Raw genomic sequence first — 26,822 nt, 5'->3', positions numbered from 1 at the left:
GAGAAGAACTCACCTGGCCTCACCCTCTTGGGCCTCCTTACCCGGCGGCCCAGCCAACCGGCCTAGCCCACCAGGGGCATACCTGTCTTCAACCTCTGCCTACTAGCAGAGGCGAGGCCGAGCACGGCGCCCGCGCGGGCTGGCACGCAGCTGCCTGCCTGGCCCTCCCTGGCCAGTGCGACGCTGGGGATCGCCACCCCGTGGCCGTCTGGAACCCGCTGACCCCCCTCGCCCTCTCTCTCCCTCTCGCTCCCTCGCTCTCCCCCTCATGGCCGAAGCCGCCATGGCCACCGCCAAGAACCACCGCGGCCAACCACCCCCTCGCCTCTCCGATGTGTCCCCGAGCTCTGCATTGTCGCCCTCTTCTTCCACTTCGAGCCAAGCAATTGGGGAAGCACTGCATCGCCATCCCTGATGCCTTCTTCAACCTCGGGACCGCCGGCCATCTCCGTCAAATTCGTTGGCTCCGGACCGTCCCCGACCTCGCTGAGCATCCCCTCGTCATCGCCGTGAGTCACTGACCTTCTCCCCTAACTCAGCATGCTCGTCCCCACGCCGTAGCGCCGCTCCCCACGAGCACTGAAGCCGTCATCCGCCATTGCTGTTGCACGCATAGCCTCCGTGCTCCCCTGGCCTCACGGTGCTACTCTTAGTGCTCCTCGTGTCTAGCAGGTGCTGCCCAGACTCTCCATTTGCTCACTGATGCACCGTAGTGACGCGCCCGTGCACCACCGGACACCACCGCCGCCAAAGCTCGTCGCCGGCATGAGTTTCGGTGACCCCGCGACCTCCCACTTGGTCCTCTAGATGCGCGAGAGCAAGGGCTATCCCCTGGTGCCCTCAGCGCGCCAAGCTGACGCCTCTAGCGCAAGTCCGACGTGCCCCCGCCGTGTCCTGTGGTCGCCGCCGGCTGGTCTCCGGTGGCTGACGTGGCACCATTAGTTTAGGTGCTAATCGCGTTTATTCAGTGTCGTGTGTCGATGACATATGGGCCCCACGCCCTTAACTAACCACGTTTAACCCCTGTTTAGTTTAAGCTAATGCCCGTGACCACACCTGTCAGTTTGACCTTGCCACCTCAGCATTGACCTGGCCCCACTGGTCAGCCTCTGCTGCTCACGCTGTTACACTGACATGCGGGGCCCACAGTCAGGTTTGACCCTGGACAGCCACGGTTGACCTGATGACGTCATGTCGCTATCATGCTGACGGAGAAATGATTTTCTGGATTAAAAATAATTCAGGAATTCCAGAAAATTGCCTAAACTTCTAAAAATCATAGAAAATCAACCCTAACTCCAAATGCAAAGATTTATATATGAAAAATGATCAAAAAATCAAAAGAATCTTATTATGGCTGCTGATCAGGTCAAATCAAATAAGTGGCATTTAAATAATCACATATGGAGTTGAATTTGAATCTTTGGTTCAAACCAACTTCATTTAATCTGGTTTTAGTTGCATTAGCTCAAATCACAACATATTGACATGTCATGATCATGCATCATAATATGCATTGCATTGATTGTATTCTTTGTGTGTTTGCCGGTGATTGTCCCCCCCCCCCACTGCGTATGTTTCGACGACGTGTTCGATGACACCGATGAAGAGCTATATCATCTTCAGAAGTGCCAAGCAAGCAAAAACCCCTTGTTCATTCCGATACAATCCCACTCTCTCGCTCCTGCTCTCTTTTACTGCATTAGGACAACAACGATTCAACTGTTACATGCTGCGGTAGTTGAACCCCTTTCCTCTGCATGACCTGTCTTTGCCACAGTAAATAGATGAAACCCACTAGCATGAGTAGGAGCTGTTTGAGCCCTGATGTACCTACTCATTCATGCTTGTTTGTCATGCCTGCTATTGCATAGAGTTGTGTCTGGTCTGATTCATCGGGAATGAATTAGAATGGTGATGAACATGTCCTACTATGTGTGAGCTAAGTGTGTGAACACGATTTGGTAAAGGTAGCAGTGAGAGGCCATGTAGGAGTACATGGTGGGTTGTCTCATTGAAACCGTTCTTAGGAACTGAGTTCTGTGTCTGTGATCCATGAACAGCTACTACCACTCATTGGGATCCTTAATTGACCCTCTCGGCTTCTTAATCACCCTAGTACTCTGTCCAGGAGTTGCAACTAGTTTCTGGTGTTTGTAGGTTATGTGTTGGCCGCCGTGCGTAGCGCTGACCCTAGGGGTGGGCTATGATGCAGTAGATACACCATGGCACGGTGTACCAGGCGCCCATTTGGTGTCTCGGGAACCCTGTTCACATCGTTCGGGGCCGTATGTGGAAACCTCGGCCGGACTCCCTGCGGATGGAACCTGGATAGACGATAAACCTGGACTAGAGACTTGAGTGTTTAGGTAGGCCGTGGCCGACACCCTCGTAGGGCTTCCGCTTGAAGGTTGCCGAGTACATGTCGTGTAAACGACGGTAGGTGGTGGGAGTGTGTGTGAAGAAGTACACCCCTGCAGGGTTATCATTATCTATTCGAATAGCCGGATTCCTCCGATATGAAAACTTGGACCCCTTGCATAGTTGATAGATAACTTGAAGTGGATACTCTAAAACTCGCAAGATAAGCGTGAGTGCTATGGATGGCTTTCTCATAGGGAGACGGGAGCGGATTCATAGTGGTGTATTGATATGGTGAATATGTGGACTCGTGTGGGCCACCTCAAAGAGTTGCTTGCAGTCGTAGTTCAGGTTAGCCACTGAGTCAACGCTGGCTTGCTGCAGTTAAAATCCACTTCCCCTTTGTTGATACCGATGCATATGTACTTAGTTCTGATGTAAGTCATGCTGGGTACATTTGTACTCACGTTTGCTTAATTTATGTTTTGCAGAGAGACTTCAGTCTCGCTAGTAGTTCCGCGTGGACTTCGACGTTTAGCTTGATACCTCAGCTACGATCTTGTGCCCTCAGCAGGATCTGGTAGATAGTCAGGCTTCTTAGCCGTTTTCATTTGTAGATGTCTGTACTCAGACATGTTAATCTTCCGCATGTGCTTTGATTTCTATGCTATGATTTTTGGGTCATGAGACCCATGTTTGTATATCTCGCGCCTCGGAGCCTAATGAATAAATACTGGAGTTGTAGAGTTATGTTGTGATGCCATGTTGTATTTACACATATCGAGCATATTGTGTGTATGATTGAAATGCTTGCTATGTGTGGGATCCGACAATCTAGTTGTTTATCCTTGGCAGCCTCTCTTATGGGGAAATATAGTCTAGTGCCTCCTTGAGCCATAGTAGTCCGCTATAGCCCTATTCACTGGAGTCCTGCTAGCCCAGCACTACTGCTCAGGACACTTGACTGGCCGGCATGTGTTTCACTTCGTTCGTGTGTCTGACCCTTCGGGGAAATGTCATGCGGTGACATCCAGAGTCCTGCCTAGCCTGCTACAGCCCGGTTCACCGGAGTCCTGATAGCCCAGTGCTACAGCCCAGATTCACACGCTGCTGACCGACATGCTCGAGGTTGATTCATGTATGCCTGTCCCAATAGGTTAGTGCCGCTTTGGGTTCACGACTAGCCATGTCGGCCCGGGTTCTCTGTCATATGGATGCTAGCGACACTATCATATATGTGAGCCAAAAGGCGCAAACGGTCCCGGGCCATGGTAAGGCGACACCCATAGGAATACCGTGCGTGAGGCCACAAAGTGATATGAGGTGTTACCAGCTAGATCGATGTGAATTGGAATCGGGGTCCTGACACCAATTCCGGTGAACTTTATATCGATTTCGACTGAAATCAACTCCTCTTTCCAGTGGCACTCTTGGTTTTTCAAGTTGAGGCCAGGTTCAATCTTTCCTTTCTGAAGCATGCATATGCATTGCATATCATGCCCCGCATATCATGCCATGTTTTGCATCATGTTGCTTGTGCAATGCACGTGGTTGATTGTTTCTACCTTTTCTTGTGTTCTTGCTTTGCGTAGAGCCGGGGGACGAGTACGTGATTGAGGAACCCGTTGAGTACATTTAAGAGAATCAAGATAAGGTCAACTCGGAGAACTTTGCAGGCAAGATGACCATACCCTCGAAATCACTTCTATCTTTGCTTGCTAGATGCTCGCTCTTTTGCTATGCCTATGCTACGATACCTACCACTTGCTTATCATGCCTCCCATATTGCCATGTCAAACCTCTAACCCACCTTGTCCTAGCAAACCGTTGTTTGGCTATGTTACCGCTTTGCTCGGCCCCTCTTATAGTGTTGTTAGTTGCAAGTGAAGATTGGAGCTTGTTCCTTGTTGGAACATGTTTATTGTTGGGATATCATTATTATATCTTGGCTATTTTAATGCATCTATACACTTGGTAAAGGGTGGAAGGCTCGGCCTTATGCCTGGTGTTTTGTTCCACTCTTGCCGCCCTAGTTTCTGTCATACCGATGTTACGTTCCTTGATTTTGCGTTCCTTAGACGGTTGGGTTATAATGGGAACCCCTTGACAGTTTGCCTTGAATAAAACTCCTCCAGCAATGCCCAACATTGGTTTTACCATTTGCCACCTAGCCTCTTTTTCCCTTGGGTTTCCGGAGCCCGAGGGTCATCTTTATTTAAACCCCCCGGGCCAGTGCTCCTCTGAGTGTTGGTCCAAACTAGAGCCCCTTGCAGCGCCACCTCGGGCAAACTCGAAGGCCGGTTTTAGTTGTACGGATTGCTTATCCAGTGTGCCCTGAGAACGGAATATGTGCAGCTCCTATCGGGATTTGTCGGCACATTCGGGTGGCTTTTCTGGTTTAGTTTTACCATTGTCGAGATGTCTTGTAACCAGGATTCCGAGTCTGATCGGGTTGTCTTGGGAGAAGGAATATCCTTCGTTGACCGTGAGAGCTTGTGATGGGCTAAGTTGGGACACCCCTACAGGGATTTGATCTTTCGAAAGCCGTGCCCGCGGTTATGGGCAGATGGGAATTTGTTAATGTCCGGTTGTAGATAACTTGAAGCTAAACTTAATTAAAATGAATCAACAGAGTGTGTGGCCGTGATGGTCTCTTTTCGGCGGAGTCCGGAAAGAGAACACGGTCTCGGGTTATGCTTGAACGTAGGTTGTTCTAGGACCACTTCTTGATCATAGTTTCTCGACCGTGCCTTTGCCTTCTCTTCTCGCTCTCTTTTGTGTATGTTAGCCACCATATAAGCTAGCACTTGCTGCAGCTCCACCTCATACCTTTTACCCTTCTTATAAGCTTAAATAGTCTTGATCATGAGGGTGTGAGATTGCTGAGTCCCCGTGACTCACATATTACTTCAAAACCAGATGCAGGGACCGATGATACCGCTCCAGGAGATTCGACTGAGCTCAAGTGGGAGTTCGATGAGGACTCAAGACGATACTACGTTTCTTTTCCAGACGATCAGTAGTGGAGCCCAGTTGGGGCGATCGGGGACTTTGTTGCATTTGGGGTTGTTCTTTATTTTGGTTTCGTAGTCGGACCTTGATTGTATATGGATGAATGTAATGCTATATTTATGCATTGTGTGACGTGGCGAGTGTAAGCCAACTATGTACCTCTTTTCCGTATTCATTACATGGGTTGTGTGAAGATTACCCCACTTGCTACATTACTTACAATGCAGTTATACCTCTAAGTTGTGCTTCGACATGTGGGAGATATAGCCGCATCGTGGGCGTTACAAGTTGGTAATCAGAGCCTTCCCCGACTTAGGATCCCCCTGCTTGATCGAATCGCTAGCGTTGTTGAGTCTAGAAAAATGTTTTGAGTCTTTTAGGATTATATATATCGGAGAGTAGGATTCTTTTTACTCCTCAGTCCCTTCGTCGCTCTTGTGAGGCCTCCTGACGTAGAGTTTTGACTCTTCTATTCTCAAATTTCACTAAAAAAATTAGGATCACGTGGGTATCTTGTAATCGTTTCGATGGTTTTGTGATGAGAACATTGTTCTTGGTGCCTCCTGACATTTAGGGGTTGTGGCAGTGTCCCGGGGAGTTGAGCTTCGAGGTGTTGTCGTCACAATTTTATCATTGCAATTCTGGAATACCTGAGTTTCGCCGACATCGAAAATCTCTTTTATGCTGTTGTTGGTGAATTAACCTCGACGCCACCTAGTACTGGGGCGGGAGTTCGGGAGTATTGCCATAACTCGTATAACGGATGCTTTTCGAAGGTTGAGGTAAATGATTTTTGAAGGTCTCTTGGATATGTGTTGAAGGATGGATACAACTGGATGTAGGATTTGCTAGATTTGGGTGAGATTATGCTTCCCCTGTATCCCCAACACCTGATTGCATAACCGGAAAGGTTCGGGAGTTTCATAGGTGGGAATTCATGTAGCTCTAGTATTTCTTCCGTGGATATTTGGTTTGTGATTGGGTAATCATCACCAAGTATTTGTTCTTGTCCATACCTTATTGTTTTATTCTTCTACCTCTATCTAAGTGGCTTCTCAATTTATGGAAGTGTGACCATTTCAATTGGAATACATTCGTTCATTTTGTTCGGATGTTAAGACTATATGTTGCAATTTTCGATCCATTTGATTCAGCTTGAATATATGTCTGTCAAGATGCTAACGGATGTTACCCTCTTCATGATGGCTCCTCCAACGCTTCAGAATCCTAAACCGCCGCCTCCACCTCCACCTCCAGAGGCATGACAAGCTGTGATGGCCGCTACCAATGCCAACACGCAGCTGATCATGCAACTCTTACAAGAGCGCAACCAAGGGAATCAATGCCATGGCAACAATCAAAATCAGTTTGCTACACTCAACCAGTTCCTAGCTAACCAGCCAGAGACCTTCAGTAACTGTGTCGAGCCAACAGACGCTGATGATTGGCTCGTGGATATCTACAAGCATTTCGAGTGCAGCAACGTCAGGCCTGAGGACTTTGACAAGTTTGCTTCGTTCCCGCTCAAAGACCAAGCTGCAGAATGGTATCAGCAATACAAAGATTCGAAAGGAGGCCGTGTGATTACCTGGGATGAATTCCGTCAAGACTTAAAAGCTCACCACATTCCTCAGAGTGTTGTTGAGAGCAAGCATGAGGAGTTCCGCAATCTGAAGAAAGGAAGCTTGTCTATTTACCAGCATAACATCATGTTCCAGAAGCTCGCTCGTTTCGCTAAGCAAGACGTCCCTGACGAGAAGAGCATGATTTATCAGTTCAGGGGTGGCCTCAGAGAAGATCTTCAACTAGCCCTTGTGATTTTTGAGCCGCAGAAGTACGATGAGTTCTACAATATGGCACTGATACAAGAGACTGCTCAACTCAAGTGCGATGCTTCCAAGAAGCGAGTCAGAGATGCAACTCCTTCTTCCTCAACTCAAGTGGCAAGTAAGCAACAAAAGTATTGGTTGCCTCCTCCTCCGTTCCGTCAGCCTAATCAACAGAAGAGCAAAGGTGGCAATGGATCTTCCCACCCACCCAACCCAGGCTTTCAGAACTAGAATTTGTCTCATGCTCCAAGATCAAGTGCTGCGTATCACCGTCTGCTTTCAGAGGTCACGTGCAACAAGTGTCAGCAAAAGGGTCACTATGCCAACAAATACTTCAACCAGAGGCGTCTTCCTCCTCCTCCTCCTGTGAGATCTGCTAGTACTGAAGTGGTCAAGCATAATCCCAAGTTCGCAAAGGTCAACATGATGAACGCAGCTCAGGCAGAGGACTCGTCAGATGTGATCATGGGTAACCTTCTTGTTAACGATATTCCTGCAAAAGTTCTTTTTGACACTGGTGCATCACATTGTTTCATCTCGAGACCTTTTGCATCTAAGCATGAGTTGGCTCTCCAAGTTTTGCCTAGACCGTTAGCAGTTGTCTCTCCGACCCGACAAATGACTTCTTGAGTTTTAGTTCCAGATGTTTCTATCACGTTGGGCGACTATAAGTTCCTGTCTTCTCCTAATGTTCTTGGTGACTCAGATATTGATCTTATTCTTGGAATGGGCTGGCTTTCTAAGCACAAGGCTCAGCTTGATTGTGCTGCCAGGCAGATTCAATTGACACATTCGTCTGAGGATGTAATCATCTTTGCTGCTCGTGATGATACCATTCGACTGTTTTCTCTCAATGAGAAGGGAAAGCTTGATGCCATCTCTGATATTCCAGTCGTTTGCGAATATCAAGACGTCTTTCCAGAAGAGCTTCCAGGAATGCCTCCACACTAGCCAGTTGAATTTGTCATCGATCTTGAGCCTGGCACGGAACCTGTTTGTAAACGTCCTTACAAGCTTGGACCTGAAGAGTTGAAGGAGCTGAAGAAACAACTCGATATTCAAGAGCGTATGGGTCTCATCCGACCAAGTTCTTCTCCATGGGGTTGTGGTGTTCTTTTCGTCAAGAAGAAGGATGGAATGGACCAACTTTGTGTCAACTACCGTCCATTGAACAAGAAGACCATAAAGAACAAGTACCCACTTCCCAACATCAATGAGCTTTTCGAACAACTCAAAGGTGCTCAAGTATTCTCCAAGCTTGACCTCCATATGGGCTATCATCAGATTCACATTCATGAAGAAGATATCCCCAAGACGGTGTTCAGAACAAGCTATGGTTCATATGAATACACTTTCATGTCTTTCAGCCTTGTCAATGCATCTCCAACATTCTCTCGCATGATGAACTTCATATTCAACGCCTACACAAATGACTTCGTCTTGGTCTACCTCGATGATATTTTGGTCTTTTCCAAGAACAAGGAGGATCATGCCAAGCACTTGAGATTGGTTCTGGACAAACTCAGAGAACATCAGTTCTATGCAAAGTTTTCAAAGTGCGAGTTTTTGCTCGATGAGGTTCTCTACCTTGGGCATATCATCTCTGCCAAGGGCATAGCTGTTAATCCTGAGAAGGTTTCTGCAATTGAGAATTGAGAACCACCTCAGAATGTGAAGCAACTCCGCAGTTTCCTTGGGCTCGCAAGCTATTGTCAAAGGTTCGTTGAGAACTTCTCAAAGATCGCGAAGCCTCTTTCCAACCTCCTCCAGAAGCATGTGAAGTATGTCTGGTCGCCTGAATGTGACATCGCTTTCAACACCCTGAAAGAGAAGTTAGTCACTGCTCCAGTTCTGACTCCTCCTGATGAATCCAAACCGTTCGAGGTTTTCTGTGATGCTTCCCTTCAAGGTCTTGGTGCAGTGTTGATGCAAGAAAACAAAGTTGTGGCCTATACCTCTTGCCAGTTGAAGCCCAACGAAAAGAACTACCCCACTCATGACCTCGAGTTGGCGGGAGTTGTCCATGCTCTTTTAGCATGGAGACATCTCTTGTTGGGAAGAAAAGTGGACATCTTCACTGATCATAAGAGTCTCAAGTACATCTTCACTCAGCCAAACCTCAACCTCAGGCAGACTCGTTGGGTCGAAATTATTCAAGAGTATAATCCGAGTATTGAATATACTCCAGGGAAGGCCAATGTAATTGCTGACGCATTGAGCAGGAAGGCTTACTGCAGCAGTTTGATTCTCAAGCCCTACCAACTAGAGCTTTGTGAAGCTTTCCGCAAACTCAATCTTCAAGTTGTTCCTCAAGGATTCCTTGCCAACCTCCATGTCTCTCCTACTTTGGAAGATTAGATTCGTGAGGCTCAGCTTCTTGATGCTATGGTGAAGAAGGTGAAGATTGGTATTGCCAAGAGTCAACCCAAGTACAAGTGCTATCGTCTTGATGACAAGGCTAAAGGTGAATCGCATTGTTGCTATCGTCTTACTGCAGCAGTACTCTATTCTTTGAGGATCGCATTGTTGTGCCTAAAGGTGACCTTCGTAAAGTCATTATGAACGAGGCTCACAATTCACTCCTCTCTATCCACCCTGGTAGTATAAATATGTACCAGTACCTCAAGAAGTCGTATTGGTGGACTCGAATGAATTGCGAGATTGCTCAGTTCGTGAATGAATGTGATGTCTGCAGAAGAGTGAAAGCAGAACATCAACGACCAGCTGGTCTCCTCCAACCTCTTGCCATTCCAGAATGGAAGTTTGACCATATTGAGATGGACTTCGTGACTGGATTTCCCAAGTCCAAGCATGGCAATGATGCTATCTTCGTTGTCATCGACAAACTCACTAAAGTGGCTCATTTTCTTCCTATCAAAGAATCTATCACATCAGCTCAGTTGGCGGAGCTATATACCTCCAGGATTGTCTCCTTGCATGGCATTCCGCAGTTGATATCTTCAGATCGTGGTAGCACCTTCACCTCTAAGTTCTGGGACTCCTTTTAGAAGGCCATGGGCACCAACATTCGCTTCAGCACAGCCTTTCATCCTCAAACCAGTGGCCAAGTCGAGCGAGTCAATCAGATTGTTGAAGATATGCTCAGGGCTTGTGTCATTTCTTTCGGTATCAAGTGGGAAGATTGACTTCCATATGCCGAGTTCTCCTACAACAACAGCTTTCAAGCGAGTTCGAACAAGGCCTCATTCGAGATTATCTATGGCAGGAAGTGTCGTACTCCTCTTAACTGGTCAGAGACCGGTGAACGCCAACTTCTTGGCAATGATTTGATCACAGAGGCTGAAGAAATGTGCAAATTCATTCGTTAAAAGCTCAAAGCCGCGCAATCGCGCCAGAAGAGTTACTATGATAGCAAGCATCGTGACTTGGCTTTCGAGATCGGAGACCATGTCTACCTCCGCGTCTCTCCAATGAAAGGTACTCGTCGCTTCGGTATCAAAGGGAAGCTTGCCCCTAGATACGTGGGTCCTTTTAAGATCATTGGCAAAAGAGGAGATCTAGCCTATCAACTTGAGCTTCCATCCAACTTTTGAAACGTGCACGACGTGTTTCACGTGTCTCAACTCCGCAAGTGTTTCAAGACTCCTGACCGCACCATCAACTTTGAAGAGATTGATCTCCAAGAAGACATGTCTTATCATGAGCACCCCATTGCTATTCTTGAAGAAACTGAGCGCAAGACGCGCAACAAGTCTATCAAATTCCTGAAAGTCAAGTGGTCACATCATTCCGACCGTGAAGCCACCTGGGAACGCGAGGACCACCTCCGTTCTGAATACCCGAAGTTTTTCTAGTCCAAGATCTCGGGACAAGATCCTTTCGTAGTGGTGGAGTGTTGTAACACCCCGTATGTAACCTGCCATATTTGTATTCCAACTCTTGCCACTTTCGGCACTAAGTTATGTTATTTCCTCGTTGTCGGGTTTTTGTCTTCGTGTTGTTTTGTCTTTGTCATGCATCTCATATCATGTCATCATGTGCATTGCACTTGCATACGTGTTCGTCTCATGCATCCTAGCATTTTTCCCGTTGTCCGTTTTGCATTTCGGCGCTCCAATGTCCTCCGTTGTCCCTTTCTACCTCTTTCCGTGTGCGGGTGTTAAACGTTCTCGGATTGGACCGAGACTTGCCAAGCGGCCTTGGGTTACTACTGGTAGACCGCCTGTCAAGTTTCATGCCATTTGGACTTCGTTTGATACTCCAATGGTTAACCGAGGGACCACCAAGGCCTCGTGTGTGTTGCAGCCCAACACCACTCCAAAGTGGCCCAAAACCCACATAAACCTCCTCCATCATCTAGGTCGTTCGATCACGATCGCGTGGCTGAAAACCGTGCTCAATTTGGAGCCTCCTAGCTCCTCCTACCTATAAAAAGGTCCTCCCCTTCAAAATCCCGGGTCATTTCACCCTAACCCTAAAAATTTGCATCTCCGCCGCCGGACATGTCCGCCACCTAGCCGGACACCCCGCGCCGCCATCCCGCGCCAGCCATGAGCCGCCACGTGGCAGCGCCCCGCAGCCCCACTTCGTCGCCGACTGCACGGGCCCGCTAGGGCCCAACCGCCGGCCCGTCTCCGATGACCCCGTGCCTGGGCGCCGCACTCCGCCGCCTCCTGTGACGGCCCCCGCCACGCCGCAGCTCGGCATCGCCGGCCGCCGACGCCTCCAGCCGCCGTATCCGCTCCGCCTCGCCTCGGTTTCCGCACCCCCCAGTGCCGCCGCGTCCTCATCTCCCGGTGCCATCGCCGCCATCGCCTTCCTCGCCAAGTCCGGCCGGATCCGGCTCCCCCGATCTACCTCCAGCGAGCTCGGACAAACTCCGGCGAGAGATCTGGCCGCCTCGGTTCACGTGCCCGACGAATCCTAGATCTAGCGGTTGACTTTTTCCCTTTCTTTCAGTATTTTTTGCATACACTACAAAAAAAGACACATCCGTGACATTTTGGGCCAAACGAATTTTTTTTCTGTCACACATATGACACTTCTATGACGATAATTGTGACAAAACCCGGTATCATCATAGATGTGGTGGGCTCCTACTTCTATGACAGAAAATGGGCTTTTCGTCCTGGGCGGGCCGGAGACGCAACTGCATGACATTCTTTGGGCTGTCCATGACGGAAAAACCATGGTAGAAGCGAGGGGGTGGAAAATTTCAGGGAGTTCCCGGTTACGGTGGGAGGTCGGGGGCCGAGCGATGCGCGTTTCTCTCGTACATGTACGCGCATGTGTGTGAGGCGTTGGCTCTAACTGAACCCGAGCGAGGCGTTGGGCTCTAACTGAACCCGAGCGATTGCACTGCAGGCTACGCCTTACTGAACCTGAGCGATCGATCGATGGCTGTTAACTGAACCCGATCGAGCAATTCCTTGGCTAGTGCTGCTAACTGAACCCAATCGATCCTGCCTCTGGATGAACAGTGAGCGTTGCGGGGGGGGGGGGGGGGTAGATGACAAGTTCCCGGTGGGGGTGGATGAACAGGACCCCGTGGTGTTGCCTCTGGATGAACAGGGCCCCGATCGATCGAGCCGGTTGGGGCTGGATGAACAGGACCCCGTGGAGGGCTGGATGAACCGGACCACCCCGTTGAGGGCAGGATGAATAGTAGATGGTGGAGGGGTTCCCGTGGAGGGGTGGTTGAACAGGACCCCGTGGTGTGGAGGACTGGATGAATAGTAGATAGTGGAGGGGTGGTTGAACAGTAGCCGGTGGAGTAGCACGCGGTGGAGGATGGATGAACAGGAGCCCGTGGAGGTTGGAGGAGGTCGATGGTGGATGAACAGTAGCTCGTGGAGGCTGGAGGGGGTCGACGATGGAGATGAACAGTATCCCGTGGAGACCCGTTTTGCGGTACGCCACACCCCTCCCAATGAAGAGGACCCCCGTTTCGACCGTAGCGGTCCAACACAAGTCTGTTTCCTCCGTTTTGCGGTACGCCACACCCCTCCCGATCAACAGGACCCCCGTTTCGACCGTAGGAGGTCCGTTTCCTCCGTTTTGTGGTACTCCACACCCCTCCCAATCAATAGGACCCCCGTTTCGCCCGTAGGAGGTCTGTTTCCTCCATTTTGCAGTACGCCACACCCCTCCCGATCAACAGGACCCCCGTTTCGACCGTAGGAGGTCCGTTTCCTCCGTTGTGCGGTACGCCAGGCCTCGTTTGCATCGCCTCTTCTGTTCAAGCCCTCCCGATGAACACGACCACGCATTCCGTTCCGACCCATCAACACGACGACGACGCTGTTTCTCCGTTGCGACCCAGCCATGTACACGAGCCCTCGCTGTACATATGCGCCAGTAGGCGATCGAGACCCCGCTCGTATGTACACATACGTGGCTATATTTTCTTTCTTGCACCCTGGCCGCCTCTACTACGACACGTGCGCGCCTCTACATCCACCAGTATATATGTACGTGCACGTTCGCGACCAGAATGACGACGCTACGTATGCTTCGACCAGGTGGGTCCCCACTGTCAGGCACTTCCTTGCGTGCGAAGGTGTAGCTGGTTGGTCCCAACAGTCAGGGGGGAAACGTTTTTTTCGCGAAATACGGTGGCCCGTCCGGTGGGTCCCTGCTGTCAGGTGGAGGAATCATTATTTTCCGCGTAATAAGGAGGCACTTCCTTGCTGCCGCCGTGGACCCAGCTGTCAGCCTCTCCACGTACAGTCCACGTCCGATGGAAGTCGTTCCTTGACCATGTTGACCACGCTGGGCCAAGAGCACCAGGGCGGTGGATGACGGCTAGGCCTAGGAAGGGGACGACGCGAAGCCGGTGAAGACGCGGCAGTGGAAGCCCACGCGGAGAGGAGTATGAGGGTTCACTCGTTCGGCTGCGGTGTAAGGCTGCCGTCGCCGCAGGGCCTGGCCAGTGGTGGAAATAGTCGGGGGCGGTGAGGCCTCCGTGGCAGCACAGCCGGCCACGGGAGGCTGGAGCAGGCGGCACGACCGGTGCTGCTTTGGGAGGTTGGAGCAAGAAGACCAGAGGTTGAAGAAGCACTACGGCCGTTGGATGGACATCGTATGGTCACTGGAGCTAGAATCGTGCATATTGACTAAGTTGACAAAGCCCTCCATCCCCGTCAACTTAGTAGGCCCCCAAGTCAGCCTCCCACCAAGTTGGGTCCCTGCTAGCAGGGGGGTATTTTATTTTTTTTGTGCGTAATAAGGAGGCACTTCCGGTGGGTCCGAGCTGACAGCAGGGGGAACGTTTTTTTCGCGAAATACGGTGGCCAGTCGGGTAAGTCCCAGCAGTCAGGGGCAAACCTTTTGTTCACAATATACTGGTGGGCGACTGGTGGGTCCCTGCTATCAGGTGGAGGAATAATTATTTTCCGCGTAATAAGCAGGCACTTCCTTGCGGCTGCCGTGGACCCAGCTGTCAGCCTCTCCACGTACAGTATTCTTCCGATGGAATTCAGTCGTCGACCACATTGACCACGCCGCGCCGACAGCACCACGGCGATGGACGACGGCGAGGCCTAGGAAGGGACGACGCGGAGCCGAGGAATAAGCGGCAGTGGATGCCCACGCAGAGAGGAGTACGAGGGTTCACTGGTTCGGCTGCGCTGCCGTCGCCGCAGAATAACAGGGGGTGTGGGTGAGTGGAGTGGAGGGATGGCCTGGCCAGCGGTGGGAGTAGTATGGGGGCGGTGAAGCCTCCGCGGCAGCACAGCCGGCCACGGGAGGCAGGAGCAGGCGGCACGACCGGCGCTGCTTTGGATGGACATTGGATGGACATCGTATGGTCAGTCGAGCTAGAATCGTGCATATTGACTAAGTTGACAAAGCCCTTTGTCCCCGTCAACTTAGTAGGCCCACTATACTGGGTCCCAGCTAGCAGGGGGAGTATTCATTTTTTTGTGCATAACCAGGAGGCACTTCCTTGCGTGCGAAGATATAGCTGGTGGGTCCGAGCTATCAGCAGCAGTAACGTTTTTTCGCAAAATACAGAGGCTGTTTCGGTGGGTCCCAGATGCCAGGTGGAGGAAATCATTATTTTGCGCATAATAAGGAGGCATTTCCTTGCGTGCGGCCGTGGACCCAGCTGTCAGCCTCTCCACGTATAGTCCACTTTCGATGCATGGCGGTCGTTGACCACGCTGACCACGCCATGCCGAGAGCACTAGGGCGGTGGACGATGGCGAGGCCTAGGAAGGGAACGACACGGAAGCAGGGAAGACTCAGCCGTTGTTTTTGTTTCCCATGCGGAGGGGAGTATGACTGTACGAGGATTTGCTGGTTCGTCTGCCATCGCCGGAGAATAACAGCAGGTGTGAGTGAGTAGAGGGATGGCTAGGCCAGCGATGGGAGTACGGTGGGGCAGTGAGGCCTGCGCGGCAGCACAGCCGGCCACGGGGAGGAGGGCGCAGGCAGTCCCGCCGGCGCTTGTTTGATCGGCTAGAGCAGGAAGAGCAGAGATTGAAGAAGCACGACGGCCGTTGGATGGACATCCAACAGTCACTGCTTGCGCGTCAACCTTTTTTTAGGAAAGCCTCAAATCTGTGGAAACTAGCATACAACCCATCTGCCATTATTTCTAATAATTTTCAGCCCATTTGCTATTTCTTAAGGTTTTTTTGGAGCCCATATTCTTTTTGTTAGCATTACAGCCCAAATTGTGGCCACGGTTAAAAAATTATACGAAATTTTGCATATTTCGGGTCGGTCCGAACTGTTTTTGATCCCGAAATTTCGACTCACATTCAAACTGATTTTAAAAATAAATGTATATCAATATAAAATCCAAGAAATTCTCCACGCATAAAAATTAATGTAATTTAAAATCTTGAAATGAAAAAAAAGTTTTGAAACTAATTGCCGGTTTGATGTGTTTTAAAAATGTACAGCCCATTTCTCATTACTGATGGGCCATTTTCTCGGCCAGCCGAATGAAAGCTCTCCTCGTCTTGAAAGATTTGTAGCCCAACATGCCTGACAAAGCGACTTGCTTAGAAAATCACAAAAAAAACTGGGGTGTGGCCGTGGACCCAGCTGTTAGCCTCTCCACGTACAGTACTCTTCCGATGGAATTCGTTCCTTGACCACGTTGACCACGCCACGCGGAGAGCACCACGGCGGTGGACGACGGCGAGGCCTAGGAAGGGGACGACGCGGCAGGGGACGATGGTGAGGGTTCACTGGTTCGGCTGCGGTGTGAGGCTGCCGTCGCCGCAGGGCCAGGCCAGCGGTGGGAATAGTAGCGGGCGGTGAGGCCTCCACGGCAGCACAGCCGGCCACGGGAGGCAAGAGCATGCGGCACGACCGGCGCTGCTTTGGGCGGCTGGAGCAAGAAGGCCAGAGGTTGAAGAAGCACTACGACCGTTGGATGGACATCGTTATTTTGCGCGTAATAAGGAGGCACTTCCTTGCGTGCGAAGATATAGCTGGTGGGTCCGACCTGTCAGCAGGGGGAACGTTTTTTTGGTCCATTTGGTGGGCTGGGTGAAACAATGATGTAGCATCTATGCAGCACGTTTAAATCCCATTTGCATTTTTCTCGAAATCCGCAGACTTGCTGGGCTGGGTGAAAATATCATGTTGGGCTAGACGGAGAAATGTTATAAAAACATAAACACATGATTGCACGTCAGTAAAATCTTTGCAAGCTTATGTACGCAATCACTAGGAGATAACTTGCCAAGTTATATATAAACAATTACTATTATTATTTTGTAAGAACTTTCAACTTACGAAATAAAATATCATTTTAATTTGATAAGTTAATAGTACATGGGGTATTATTATTTTTTAGGCTAGACGTGGGACAGTTGAGTTGGTTCTAGGGGAAAGTACTAGGAGAAAACTCAGTTTACATCGAAAAAGAAAGTGGGAGAAAATTCAGGGACCTACTGGGTCCACCTGAGGAGGGGAATATGTTGGGAGGAAGGAGATTCAAAGCACGGCAGCCGAGTGAACTAGTTTTTTTACGGACAAGTGAACTAGTTTACATACATAAGCAAATAGCCACTAAAAAAGCAATCAGGTTAATGGTTTCTTAAAAGAAATATTTTGGACAAAACAGATAATTACAACACATAGGCTAATGCATGAAACACTTAGATGATAAAGGTGCTTATAAACAGATAAAAGTACAACATCTAGACCTTCCTGGCACGCTTGATCATGACACTGCGGCTGTCCGTGTACTCGTCGGTTACGGGAAGCAGACACGCGCTCATGTCCAAGATCTGCCTATACATGTCGTAGCATGCGTATGTGTCCTTGGCCGCGTAGGTTATGTAGGCTAGATTCAGAGGTACCTTCCACGTGTTCAGGTCATCTTCTTTCATGTTGGCGTATCAGGGGTCGATGATGGTCTTAGCGAGGTCAACCACGGAGTCCTTCTCCTGCCCATTGCTGATGATCTTGTATTGCTTCTGGATGTCGACAAGATTGTTGCACCAGATGCCGAATCGTCACGTTCTTCCTTCTCTCCACCGTAGCGAAGGTGCAGTCGGCGCTGCCGATTAAAAGGCGAATGCTCCAGAACCTAGTGCAGCCATAGGACTGAGGCGAGGCAGAGCTTCACCGAGTTCGTATCGTTGGTGTACATCACATTCAACTTGATGCAACCATAGGACTAAACGGCGAACTCAAAGGGCAACTCCTTGCTGAAGTCCATATCCAGCAGGCTCACCCCTCGGATCGTCATTGGTGTCTCTTCGAGTGAACGAGTGTGTAGGCGGCGGCAGCAGTTTGTTTTTCAGCTCCTGGGGAACTGGATTCAACATTAAGCTGAGTGTGTACAGGCGACAACAGTTACTTCCCTTCCCTCGTCCGCTGCACGCCCAGCAGAAGATGCACCCTCGGCCACACGTCGGTTCACGAGCAGGTCTGTATTGGTACTATAATAACAGGAGTTAGTGGTCACTTTACTTAATTAGCTCTAATAGAAATTTATACTTAAAACAAGCAATGCATTCGCTCGTTCTATCAGTGCCACAGGATCAACATGCACAACAATTAGAATTATTATTCTCAGGACGCACACGATCAGCACATTTGTCGCACTTTCACAAAGATAATACTACCAAGTTTGAACTATTTGTTATGGTTGTTGCCCTCTACATCATCGTGTCGTGTTTCCCAGCTTGGAAGATTCAGAACCAACAAATAAGATCCAAATAATAAGTACAACAAAGATGCCTACAGATCTCATTGATTCCCAGCTTGCAAGATTCAGAACCAACAAATAAGATCCAAATAATAAGTACAACAAAGATGCCTACACATCTCATTGATTCCCCGCTTGCAAGATTCAGAACCAACAAATAAGATTCAAATAATAAGTACAACAAAGACGCCTACACATCTCACTGATTCCCAGCTTGCAAGATTCAGAACCAACCCATTAGAGCCTTTTGATAAAGTGAATATCGGGATTAAATCCATCTTCGCTAGCCATGTCATACAATTGAAGAACTTGGCGAATGCTCTTGACCATCACTACATCTGTAGTTGAGTATTCCTTTTTGCATAGCACAAACCAGGAGAGCATGATTTCACTTTAATAGTGGCCTCCTTTACTCAACCTGCAGCTCCACTCGGATGAAGCCTGCCTAGACTTCCATGATTCAATTCATGCGTCTTTTTCTACAGTTCACCTGAAATGAAGCAAAGATTGCATCATTCAGCTAGCAAGAAGTACTTGCTCTCGTGAGCTGGCAGGTTCTTCTTTAGTAGTTGCACTAAAATTGAGGAACATTAAGGTTGGCTGTCCGGCTCATGTAAGGTGAAACTATAATTTTGTTATCCTTTTGTGCAGTTCCACTAAAATAAAGTGCCATTGTGGTGACAGTGACGGCTCATCTTGCAAAGGTTAATAAAATGTTGCACGAGATTACCAGCAGAACTAGACGGAGATTTTGGAAACTCCAATCACAATTTTGTGCAGTTCCACCAAAATTGAGAGATGTTGCCCATGTGACATTTTAGTTGAACTGCACAAGACACGCATTCCAAAAAAAAGTTTTTTGTGCAGTTCACCAAAAGGTCACAATAGCAACAAGGTGAAATGGATATCCCTATCTACACAAAAAGATAGAAAGTAAAAAATTGCTGGTCAATAAGAATATATGAAACATATACAAAATGAAAAGAAGCATCTTAATTATGTTCATGGCAATCACGCAAGGAGAGTAGAAATTTTAAAACGTCAGCAATGCTTCATGTTACTAGAAGCATTACGATCAACAATGAGATTCCTCAAATATGGGATTACTTTAATGGTGGCATTGCTTGTTTACCAGACACAGTAAATCAACAGCAGCTAAAGAGTTGGTTTAAGGGCATGGGACCGAGGGGACACCAGGACACTCAGCAGCGTAAAGGAGCAACTTACTTATCATACTTGGGAAAACAACATGAGTGCCATTTGTAACATAGCTTAATTGCATCTTATCACTGGAGGCATTAGATTAACAATAACACTGGTTAGACATGTCCCTAAGGTAACAGTGTGATCTCTTCATTTTACATGCGCCATTACATTAACAACAGCAAAAGGTTGGTATAAGGACATGCGACAGTGGACGCATTAGCACAATGTACCTACAAGGAGGCATAAAGTGGTGATGCCGAGTTTGTTCATGCTATGTGAGGGCAGCAAATCTAATCCTGATACCTTTTACTGTGTGAGGGCAGCAAATCTAATCCTAAGACCTTTTACTATGTGAGGGCAACAAATCTAATCCTGGAGACCTTTTACTATGTGATGGCAGCAAATCTAATCCTGGACATACTTTATTGACTTGTCCACCAGCCGCCACTTCCTATCTTTTTTTCAACCAATAATAGATCTGTTCCTTATCCAGTTTGTACTGCATTTTCCCATTATTTCCCTTTTCAGCCAAGAGACCGGTTGGGTATCCGGTCTCTACTACTTTCACCATATTATTTCCTCTTTGAATCAAGTCCTAGATTCATGCTGCAACTTCCCCCCTTTTTCGTTGTTTGAACAAAGCCCTAGATTCGAATGCATGAAGTAGCTTTACCTCTAATAATACTAAAAATTTAGGTGGCTTTGGAAGAGTAGATGGGAGTAGAAAAAGATGCACATGCAGACACGTGGGGAGCTGGGGTAGTTGAGCAAGGGCGCTTTCGAAGAACTTATACCTGAGGGTCGCCGAGATGTCGGCGGCAGCAGGTCGGATCTGCGGACAATACGGCAGGGAGGAAGAAGGGTCGGAGGACCTCCCGAGCCGGCGCTGTGTCGGAGAGAACGACACGGGCAGAGGATCGTGCCCCTCCGGCAGCTGTCGGTTTCCTCCCTTAGCGGCGATGACCGCGTGAACGATGCACCTTTTAGTCCTCTACACACACCGGCTGAAGGGATCCGGCCGGATCTGTGACCAGCGGTGAGCAGAGAGAAAATGTCGCTACCGCTGTCTTGTTTATATCTGGAGAGGATGAGAGAATGAAGAGAGCATCCCTAGTAAAGCAAGCGCTCAGGCCCCTGCGCCCATATATAGTTGAGTGATTATCTAGTTTTTCTCCACAACAAGTGTTTCAATTTGTGTACGTTGCATTAAAGAAAAGAAACTCTCTATTTAAGGTGACTACTATACGACTCCTACTTACTACTACTAATAGTACTAGAGTATTGTTCACTTGTGCTCCCCGCCCCTCCATTCATTGAACAACCCCACGGATGAATAAACATATAGTACTTACTGTATTTATATAGAACGAACAAGCTCGAACTATTTTCGCGTAGTTAAAAGTTGAGGGCGGGGCTTTTCCCGGGCAGTACACGCGGCAGTTTTTGGGTAGGCGGTTTGACAGAGAGGCGAGGAGGGTGAGCGAGTGGGGCCGTGCGATTTGACGGCGTGTTACTGCTGGAAAGACTTGTGATATAACCACTCAGTATAGTCATGAATGAGTGGCGCTCCGACCGGGGTGATGCCCCCCTTCCATTCCGCGCTCTAATCTGGTGCATGACACGTCGACCCGGATGCTGGCTCTCCCACATGTCAGAGTAGTAATAAGGAGCAAAGAATGATGTGGTATATAGTAGTACTATAATACTCCCTCCGTTCCTAAATATAAGTCTTTGGAGAGATTTCACCATGGACCACATACAGAGAAAAATGAGTGAATCTACACATAAAATGCATCTATATACATCTGTATGTGGTCCACAGTGAAATATCTATGAAGACTTATATTTAGGAACGGAGGGAGTACTACTCAGGTCGGAGGATCCACTGCTGCATGTCCATCCACTGCAAGCGGGATGGATAGCTTGTTGTAGAAGTACTACTAAGTAAAAGCCTGTCCTCGTTTGCGAGCAACCGCGCGCATTGGTGAGGGAGAAGGCGTGTAGTAAAATCAAGCTTCTCCTCATTGTACGAGTTGACGCGACACATCATAGCACTGGCCCCACATGCTTATCTCTAAACTTGGCTGAAAGACCAGAAGTGTACAATATATTTGCTGCAACCTCTAACATTTACCCGCCATAAATTAAAATATATGTGGCCGTATGCATCGTTCTGATGCAGAGGCCGGGGAGTCCCCCCTTTTCGAAGAAAAAAACAAATTAAAATATATATTCCTGTCTTGACCAGATGAGCGTGCAAACTACAATCACCAGGGTGTCAGGTAGGGCCAGAAGACTATTTTATTTTTTTTAAAAACTTCGAGACGGCCACATAGCATGGAGCCGACCCCAACGATTTTAAGCTTACAGGCACGGTACATGCTATCCTAGACTACTGTACACATGAAACTTCCACACGAGCGTCTGGGCTGCGCTTGGCTCTTCACCTCTTCGGGAAGTTGAACAATGATGGAGTACTACTGCACTGGAGGAGTACTACGGTACGCTTCTGGCCATCTGACACCGATTGAACTACTGCATGTCCACCGCGTGCGGGAGGGAGAGCGTGTAGCGAAAGCTTCTCCTAGTCTTGCCAGCCACTATGCTCATGGGCGAGGGAGGGACGCTCCTACTTTTGCGTGTATGACAGGTGGGCCCGACAGGTGTGTGGCCAACCTGTCATACAGCCAAAGGTAGGTGCAGTTAAGTCGGCGAGGGAGAGGATAATCAAACTTCTCGTTGATGTACGAGTTGACGCGACACATCAAAGCACTGCACTCAATACATTTCAATAATTAGCGTTTACCGATGCATTAATTACAACTTATGCATGCATGCCGTGACTCTCCTTTTGATACTTGCATGTGTTGATTTAATGCACCTTGAAGTAATATAAAATATGTGACGGTAAAGCTTTGTAATACCCCGGCCCAAGTCGGGAGATGGTTGTGCACGAGGAGGGCGAGATCATGCAGACCGAACAGGACCCGACGATGGAGCTCTCTAAGGTCTCGATGGACCTCACCGTGCTCCACTGCCCCTTGTGCCTCCGCCCCTTGACACCTCCAGTGTATGAGGTTCGAATACACCTCGTCCGTTCGGTTGATTGAGCAAGGTGCAGGTTTCTTGATTGATGTGTTGTTCGATTGATTTCTGCAGTGCAAGGGAGGGCACCTGGCCTGCGCAGACTGCCGCGTCGAGCGCCCCGGGAACCAGCGGCAGTGCCAGAAGTGCGAGCGCGGCGGTGGCTTCGACGTGCCGAACACGGCGGTGGACTCCGTCCTTTCGTCGGTGAGGGTGGAGTGCCCGCCCGAAGGCTGTGGGCTCTACGTCACTTACCACAAGCTCGCCGATCACCAGCGTGTGTCTGCTCGCGCCCTGCAAATGCCCCGTGCCCGTCTGCAGCTACGAAGGCCCGCTGCCGGCGCTCTACCACCACATCAGCATCGCGCATCCCATGCCCGTGCATGGGATCTAGTACGGCAAGGTGCACCAGCTGCAAGTGCCACTGTCGGAGCCACGGCTCTTGCTGTTCGCGGAGGAGGACCGCCGCGCGTTGTTCTTGGTCGGCGACGTGCTCAACATCGGCGCGCCTATCATTGTGTCGGCCGTCTACATCAGAGCGGGGGCGTCCCCACTGCCGCACTACGTGGCCAAGCTGTGGGCGAACGGCCCGCTGGGGGAGCCCAAAGGCACAACCGACGCCGTCAAGGTGGAAATGGAGGTGACAAGCAACAAGGATCCCGGCGACATCGACGTGCAGGAGCTGACCTTCTTGACAGTTCCGCCCAAGCTGCTAGCCGGGGCTAAGCTTGTGTCCCTCCACATTCAGATTGACAAGCTCACGTCCTAAATGTTTCTACAGTGCCTTCTGTTTATCTTAGTAATATGCTAATATAGGGATTACCTTGGTCTACTTTAGCTTAAGAAATGGTGGGATTTGGTGGGGATAAAAAATTATGTTTAGCAATGCATTAATTGCAATGCATGCATGCATAAAATACATGCATTGGTCAATTTTCTCTTAATACTTGCATGCAATGATTTAATGCACCTTGGAATCTGAACATGTGTTAGGGAACAACCAAATTGAGCCATATAAAATGGAAAAACTAAAATTTTGAGATAAGCCCTATAAAACCGGAAAAGAGAGAGTAGAAAAAGAAGTACTCCATCCGGGAATAGTGCCGCACTTCGAAACTTGAACCGTCAATAATTTTTGAGCTTGCGTCTCGTCACATTCCAAATTACTCCACGCTATATTGAATTGCAAACCTGTTCACACCGATCACAACCTAAACGGTTTCCCACTTAGGAGCGTATTAGTTCTCGGTTATAAATACTAGTATGCCAAGATGACTGCGCATTCCTCCTCAACTCCTCATCGACAAAAACAAACAAGCCATTCAGCATCCTTCCCTTGTGTCTGCCACGGCCGGCGTGAGTTTTGGGTCGAGAGATTGCCACCAGGGAGAGGCGAGCATGGAAGCAGAAGCACGAGAGATGTCCCGCCTCGCTGCGAGAGCAGCCGACATGTCCCGCCGTGCGGAAGTAGAAGCACAGAGGTCCCTCCACGCCGCTGAAGCACCACGGAGGTCTGGTCGCGCCGTCGATGCAACAGACTGGTCCGGCCGCGCCGCGGAAGCAGCAGAGATGTCCCGCTGCGCCACGAATGCGGCAGAGATGTCCCGCCGCTCCACGATGGCCTGGGAAAATTTCTCGCGTGCAGGCGACGACTGTTACAGGCGCATGCATGCGATCGTCCATGGCCAGATGGATCAGATCTCCCATTTTGCGAGGTTGTAGGATGACATGAAAGCCTTGTTTGAACAGGATATCGGCGCACTAAGGGAGGGCAATGAGAGGCTCCGGGCCGAGCGCGACCTGTTGAGGGAGAAGATCGTCCGAATGTAGACCAGCAGGAGGAGACAAGTGACTTGTTGAAGAGGACAAATATCATCGCCAAGAAACTTATGGACGAGAATGACATGCTCCGCAATGAGCGCCAAAGGTTGGTGGAGGAATCCGTGGATGTTCTCAAGCAGCGTCTTGAGGACACGAAAGAGCTCATCGCCGCTCGCCGCGGAGAGTAGTTCCCGTGGCCTGCAGCAATGCATCAAGAAAGTAGAGATTAGCGAGCCAGTTCCTTGTCTTCCTTCTTCTTTTGCCCTTGTGTATTTCGGGCATAGCAGCATGTGGCTTTTTTTAATTATCTTTCTAATTATGTAAGACAATTAATCGTCCTTATCTTTCTATGGAAGATCAATGTTGCGAGGCTGGGATGAAGAAAACTCTTGCTGTGGCGACCCGGGCGTTGTTCTTCTTCTAGTTACTGCTGGGCTTCCTTCAGTTACCTGGTTTCTTTTGATGTAATAATCGGTTTAGGATGTGGATTGTGTCGTCGGTTGTAATGTTGGGTTCTAGCGCGGATGTTTGGCCTTTGTTGGCCTCTTGGGATGTTGCGATTTCAATCTGGTAGCTTTTAGTCCTTCGTGTTAGGCTGGAGTTGTGCTGAACTTGTTGTGAATTGTGGTGGTTTTCAGTAATGAAAATCGGAAGGGACAAGCCCTTCTATGATCAAAAAAAATTTAATCGTCCTTATATATTCATCAGTCTTGCTATAAGTCGCAGTAGATGCTATATAGGTCCGTCGGATCTTACATCAAGATCCGTGCTTTCAAATTTTCTTTTTTCTCTCTTAAATCTCAGTCGAGTGAGACATAGCCACACCATTAAACAAAGGCTCGGGCGCCATTAATGGAGACCCTGGGAGAGAGGTGGACGGCAGACGGAGGTCAAAGGGCTCTCCTCCCGATAAGCACGTGCAGGGGTCTGATCGCACGCCTCTCGTACTACTCAAATAGCTACCCTGCACGGCGCCTCCTAGCTAATAGAAAATGGGGACGCGTGACGGCACATAAATGGTACTAGTAAGTAGAACGCCCACGGTTTCAAAAATACTTGTGTTTCTGATTGTAACGTGAGAGCACTTGTTCCAAAATGACTTTGTTGATTGTTAATGTGTGCGCCTGCGCAAATCGGACTGCAAATTTACCACAGCATGTTGGTGCCATGTCATGGCACCAAGCCAAGTTTTATTATTTTCATGCGTGTTTTGGATTTACAGGAATTAAAAAACTAAGTTTCTCAATGTTTCCAACCCAGCCACGACGCCTAGAATTTTGAATTTCATTCCCATTTCTTGCATGTAACCTAGAAATTTACCCGGGGACACACATGTGATTTTTCAACCAACTTTGGTGCACTGGAAAATGTGCTTGTACTTCAAATTTGAATTATGCACACAAAGGTGACCCGTTCCCTCCCAGAACCACAAGCCTTCTTGAGAGAAGCTCCGATTTGCAAGAAGCTTATACCAAAATTTGTTCCTATTCGGCCAATTTTTTTTACCATGGCATGGTACTACCATCACATGACACCATGCAAGTTACATGATTTTAAAACCAAGTTTCTCAATGTTCTCGACCGAGCCACGATGCCCAGATGTTTGAATTTGATTCTCATTTTTTGCATGGGACCTAGAAATTCACCTGAGGACACAAATGTGATTTTTCAACCAACTTTGGTGCACGGGAGCATGTGCTTGTAGTTCAAATTTGAATTATGCACATTAAATGACCAAAAACTCAATTAATGTGTAAATAAGACCAAACGAAGCCGGAATAATTTGAAAATTTAAAAGGGCACTCATGTAGTTCTATGTTGCCTTTGTAAATAAACTCAAGGTGGACAACGTATATCGTTTCGCACTCAAAGATGGCACGTTCCCTCTCAGAACAACGAGCCTTCTTGAGAGAAGCTTGGGTTTGCAAGAAGCTTATACCAAAATCTATTCCTATTCGGCCAATTTTTTTACCACAACATGGTAGTACCATGACATGACATCCACGCCAAGTTTCATGATTTTCAGACATGTTTTGGATTTACAAGAATTTTAAAACCAAGTTTCTCAATGTTCTCGGCCAAGCCACGATGCCCAGATGTTTGAATTTGATTCTTATTTCTTGCATGGGACCTAGAAATTCACCCGAGGACACAAATGTGATTTTTCAACCAATTTTGGTGCACGAGAGCATGTGCTTGTAGTTCAAATTTGACTTATGCACATTAAATGACCAGAAACTCAATTAATGTATAAAAAACGACAAACGAACCCGGAATAATTCCAAAATTTAACAGGGCACTAATGTAGTTCTATGTTGCCTTTGTTAAACTCAAGGGGGGCAGCGTATATCGTTTCACACTCAAAGGTGGCA

The 26,822-nt window shown here is 48.6% G+C and overlaps 1 protein-coding gene across 1 annotated transcript; it reads left to right on the top strand.

Annotated features, from left to right (window-relative positions):
• Positions 1–283: 283 nt before the first annotated feature.
• On the top strand, positions 284–23,512 carry LOC147976387 (uncharacterized). The gene is made up of 4 exons (XM_087520840.1): positions 284–334; positions 22,705–22,908; positions 23,024–23,359; positions 23,468–23,512. Exons 1-4 carry the CDS (start codon positions 284–286, stop codon positions 23,510–23,512), a joined length of 636 nt encoding a protein of 211 aa, XP_087376966.1.
• The last annotated feature ends 3,310 nt before the right edge of the window (positions 23,513–26,822 follow it).

This window comes from Triticum urartu, chromosome 4A (genome assembly GCF_056163025.1).
Source record: "Triticum urartu cultivar PI428250 chromosome 4A, HENAU_Tu73, whole genome shotgun sequence".
Classification (NCBI taxonomy): domain Eukaryota; kingdom Viridiplantae; phylum Streptophyta; class Magnoliopsida; order Poales; family Poaceae; genus Triticum; species Triticum urartu.
The sequence above is the reverse complement of the archived record's forward strand: the minus strand, read 5'-3'. Positions and strand labels throughout refer to the sequence as shown.

Excerpts from the sequence above, each read along its gene's own strand:
- LOC147976387 (XM_087520840.1), top strand. The coding sequence starts at position 284 with ATGGCCACCGCCAAGAACCACCGCGGCCAACCACCCCCTCGCCTCTCC. Across the intron at positions 22,909-23,023 it reads AGCTCGCCGATCACCAGCGT|TACGGCAAGGTGCACCAGCT; the intron begins GTGTCTGCTCGC and ends CATGGGATCTAG. Across the intron at positions 23,360-23,467 it reads TGCTAGCCGGGGCTAAGCTT|CTTAAGAAATGGTGGGATTT; the intron begins GTGTCCCTCCAC and ends GGTCTACTTTAG.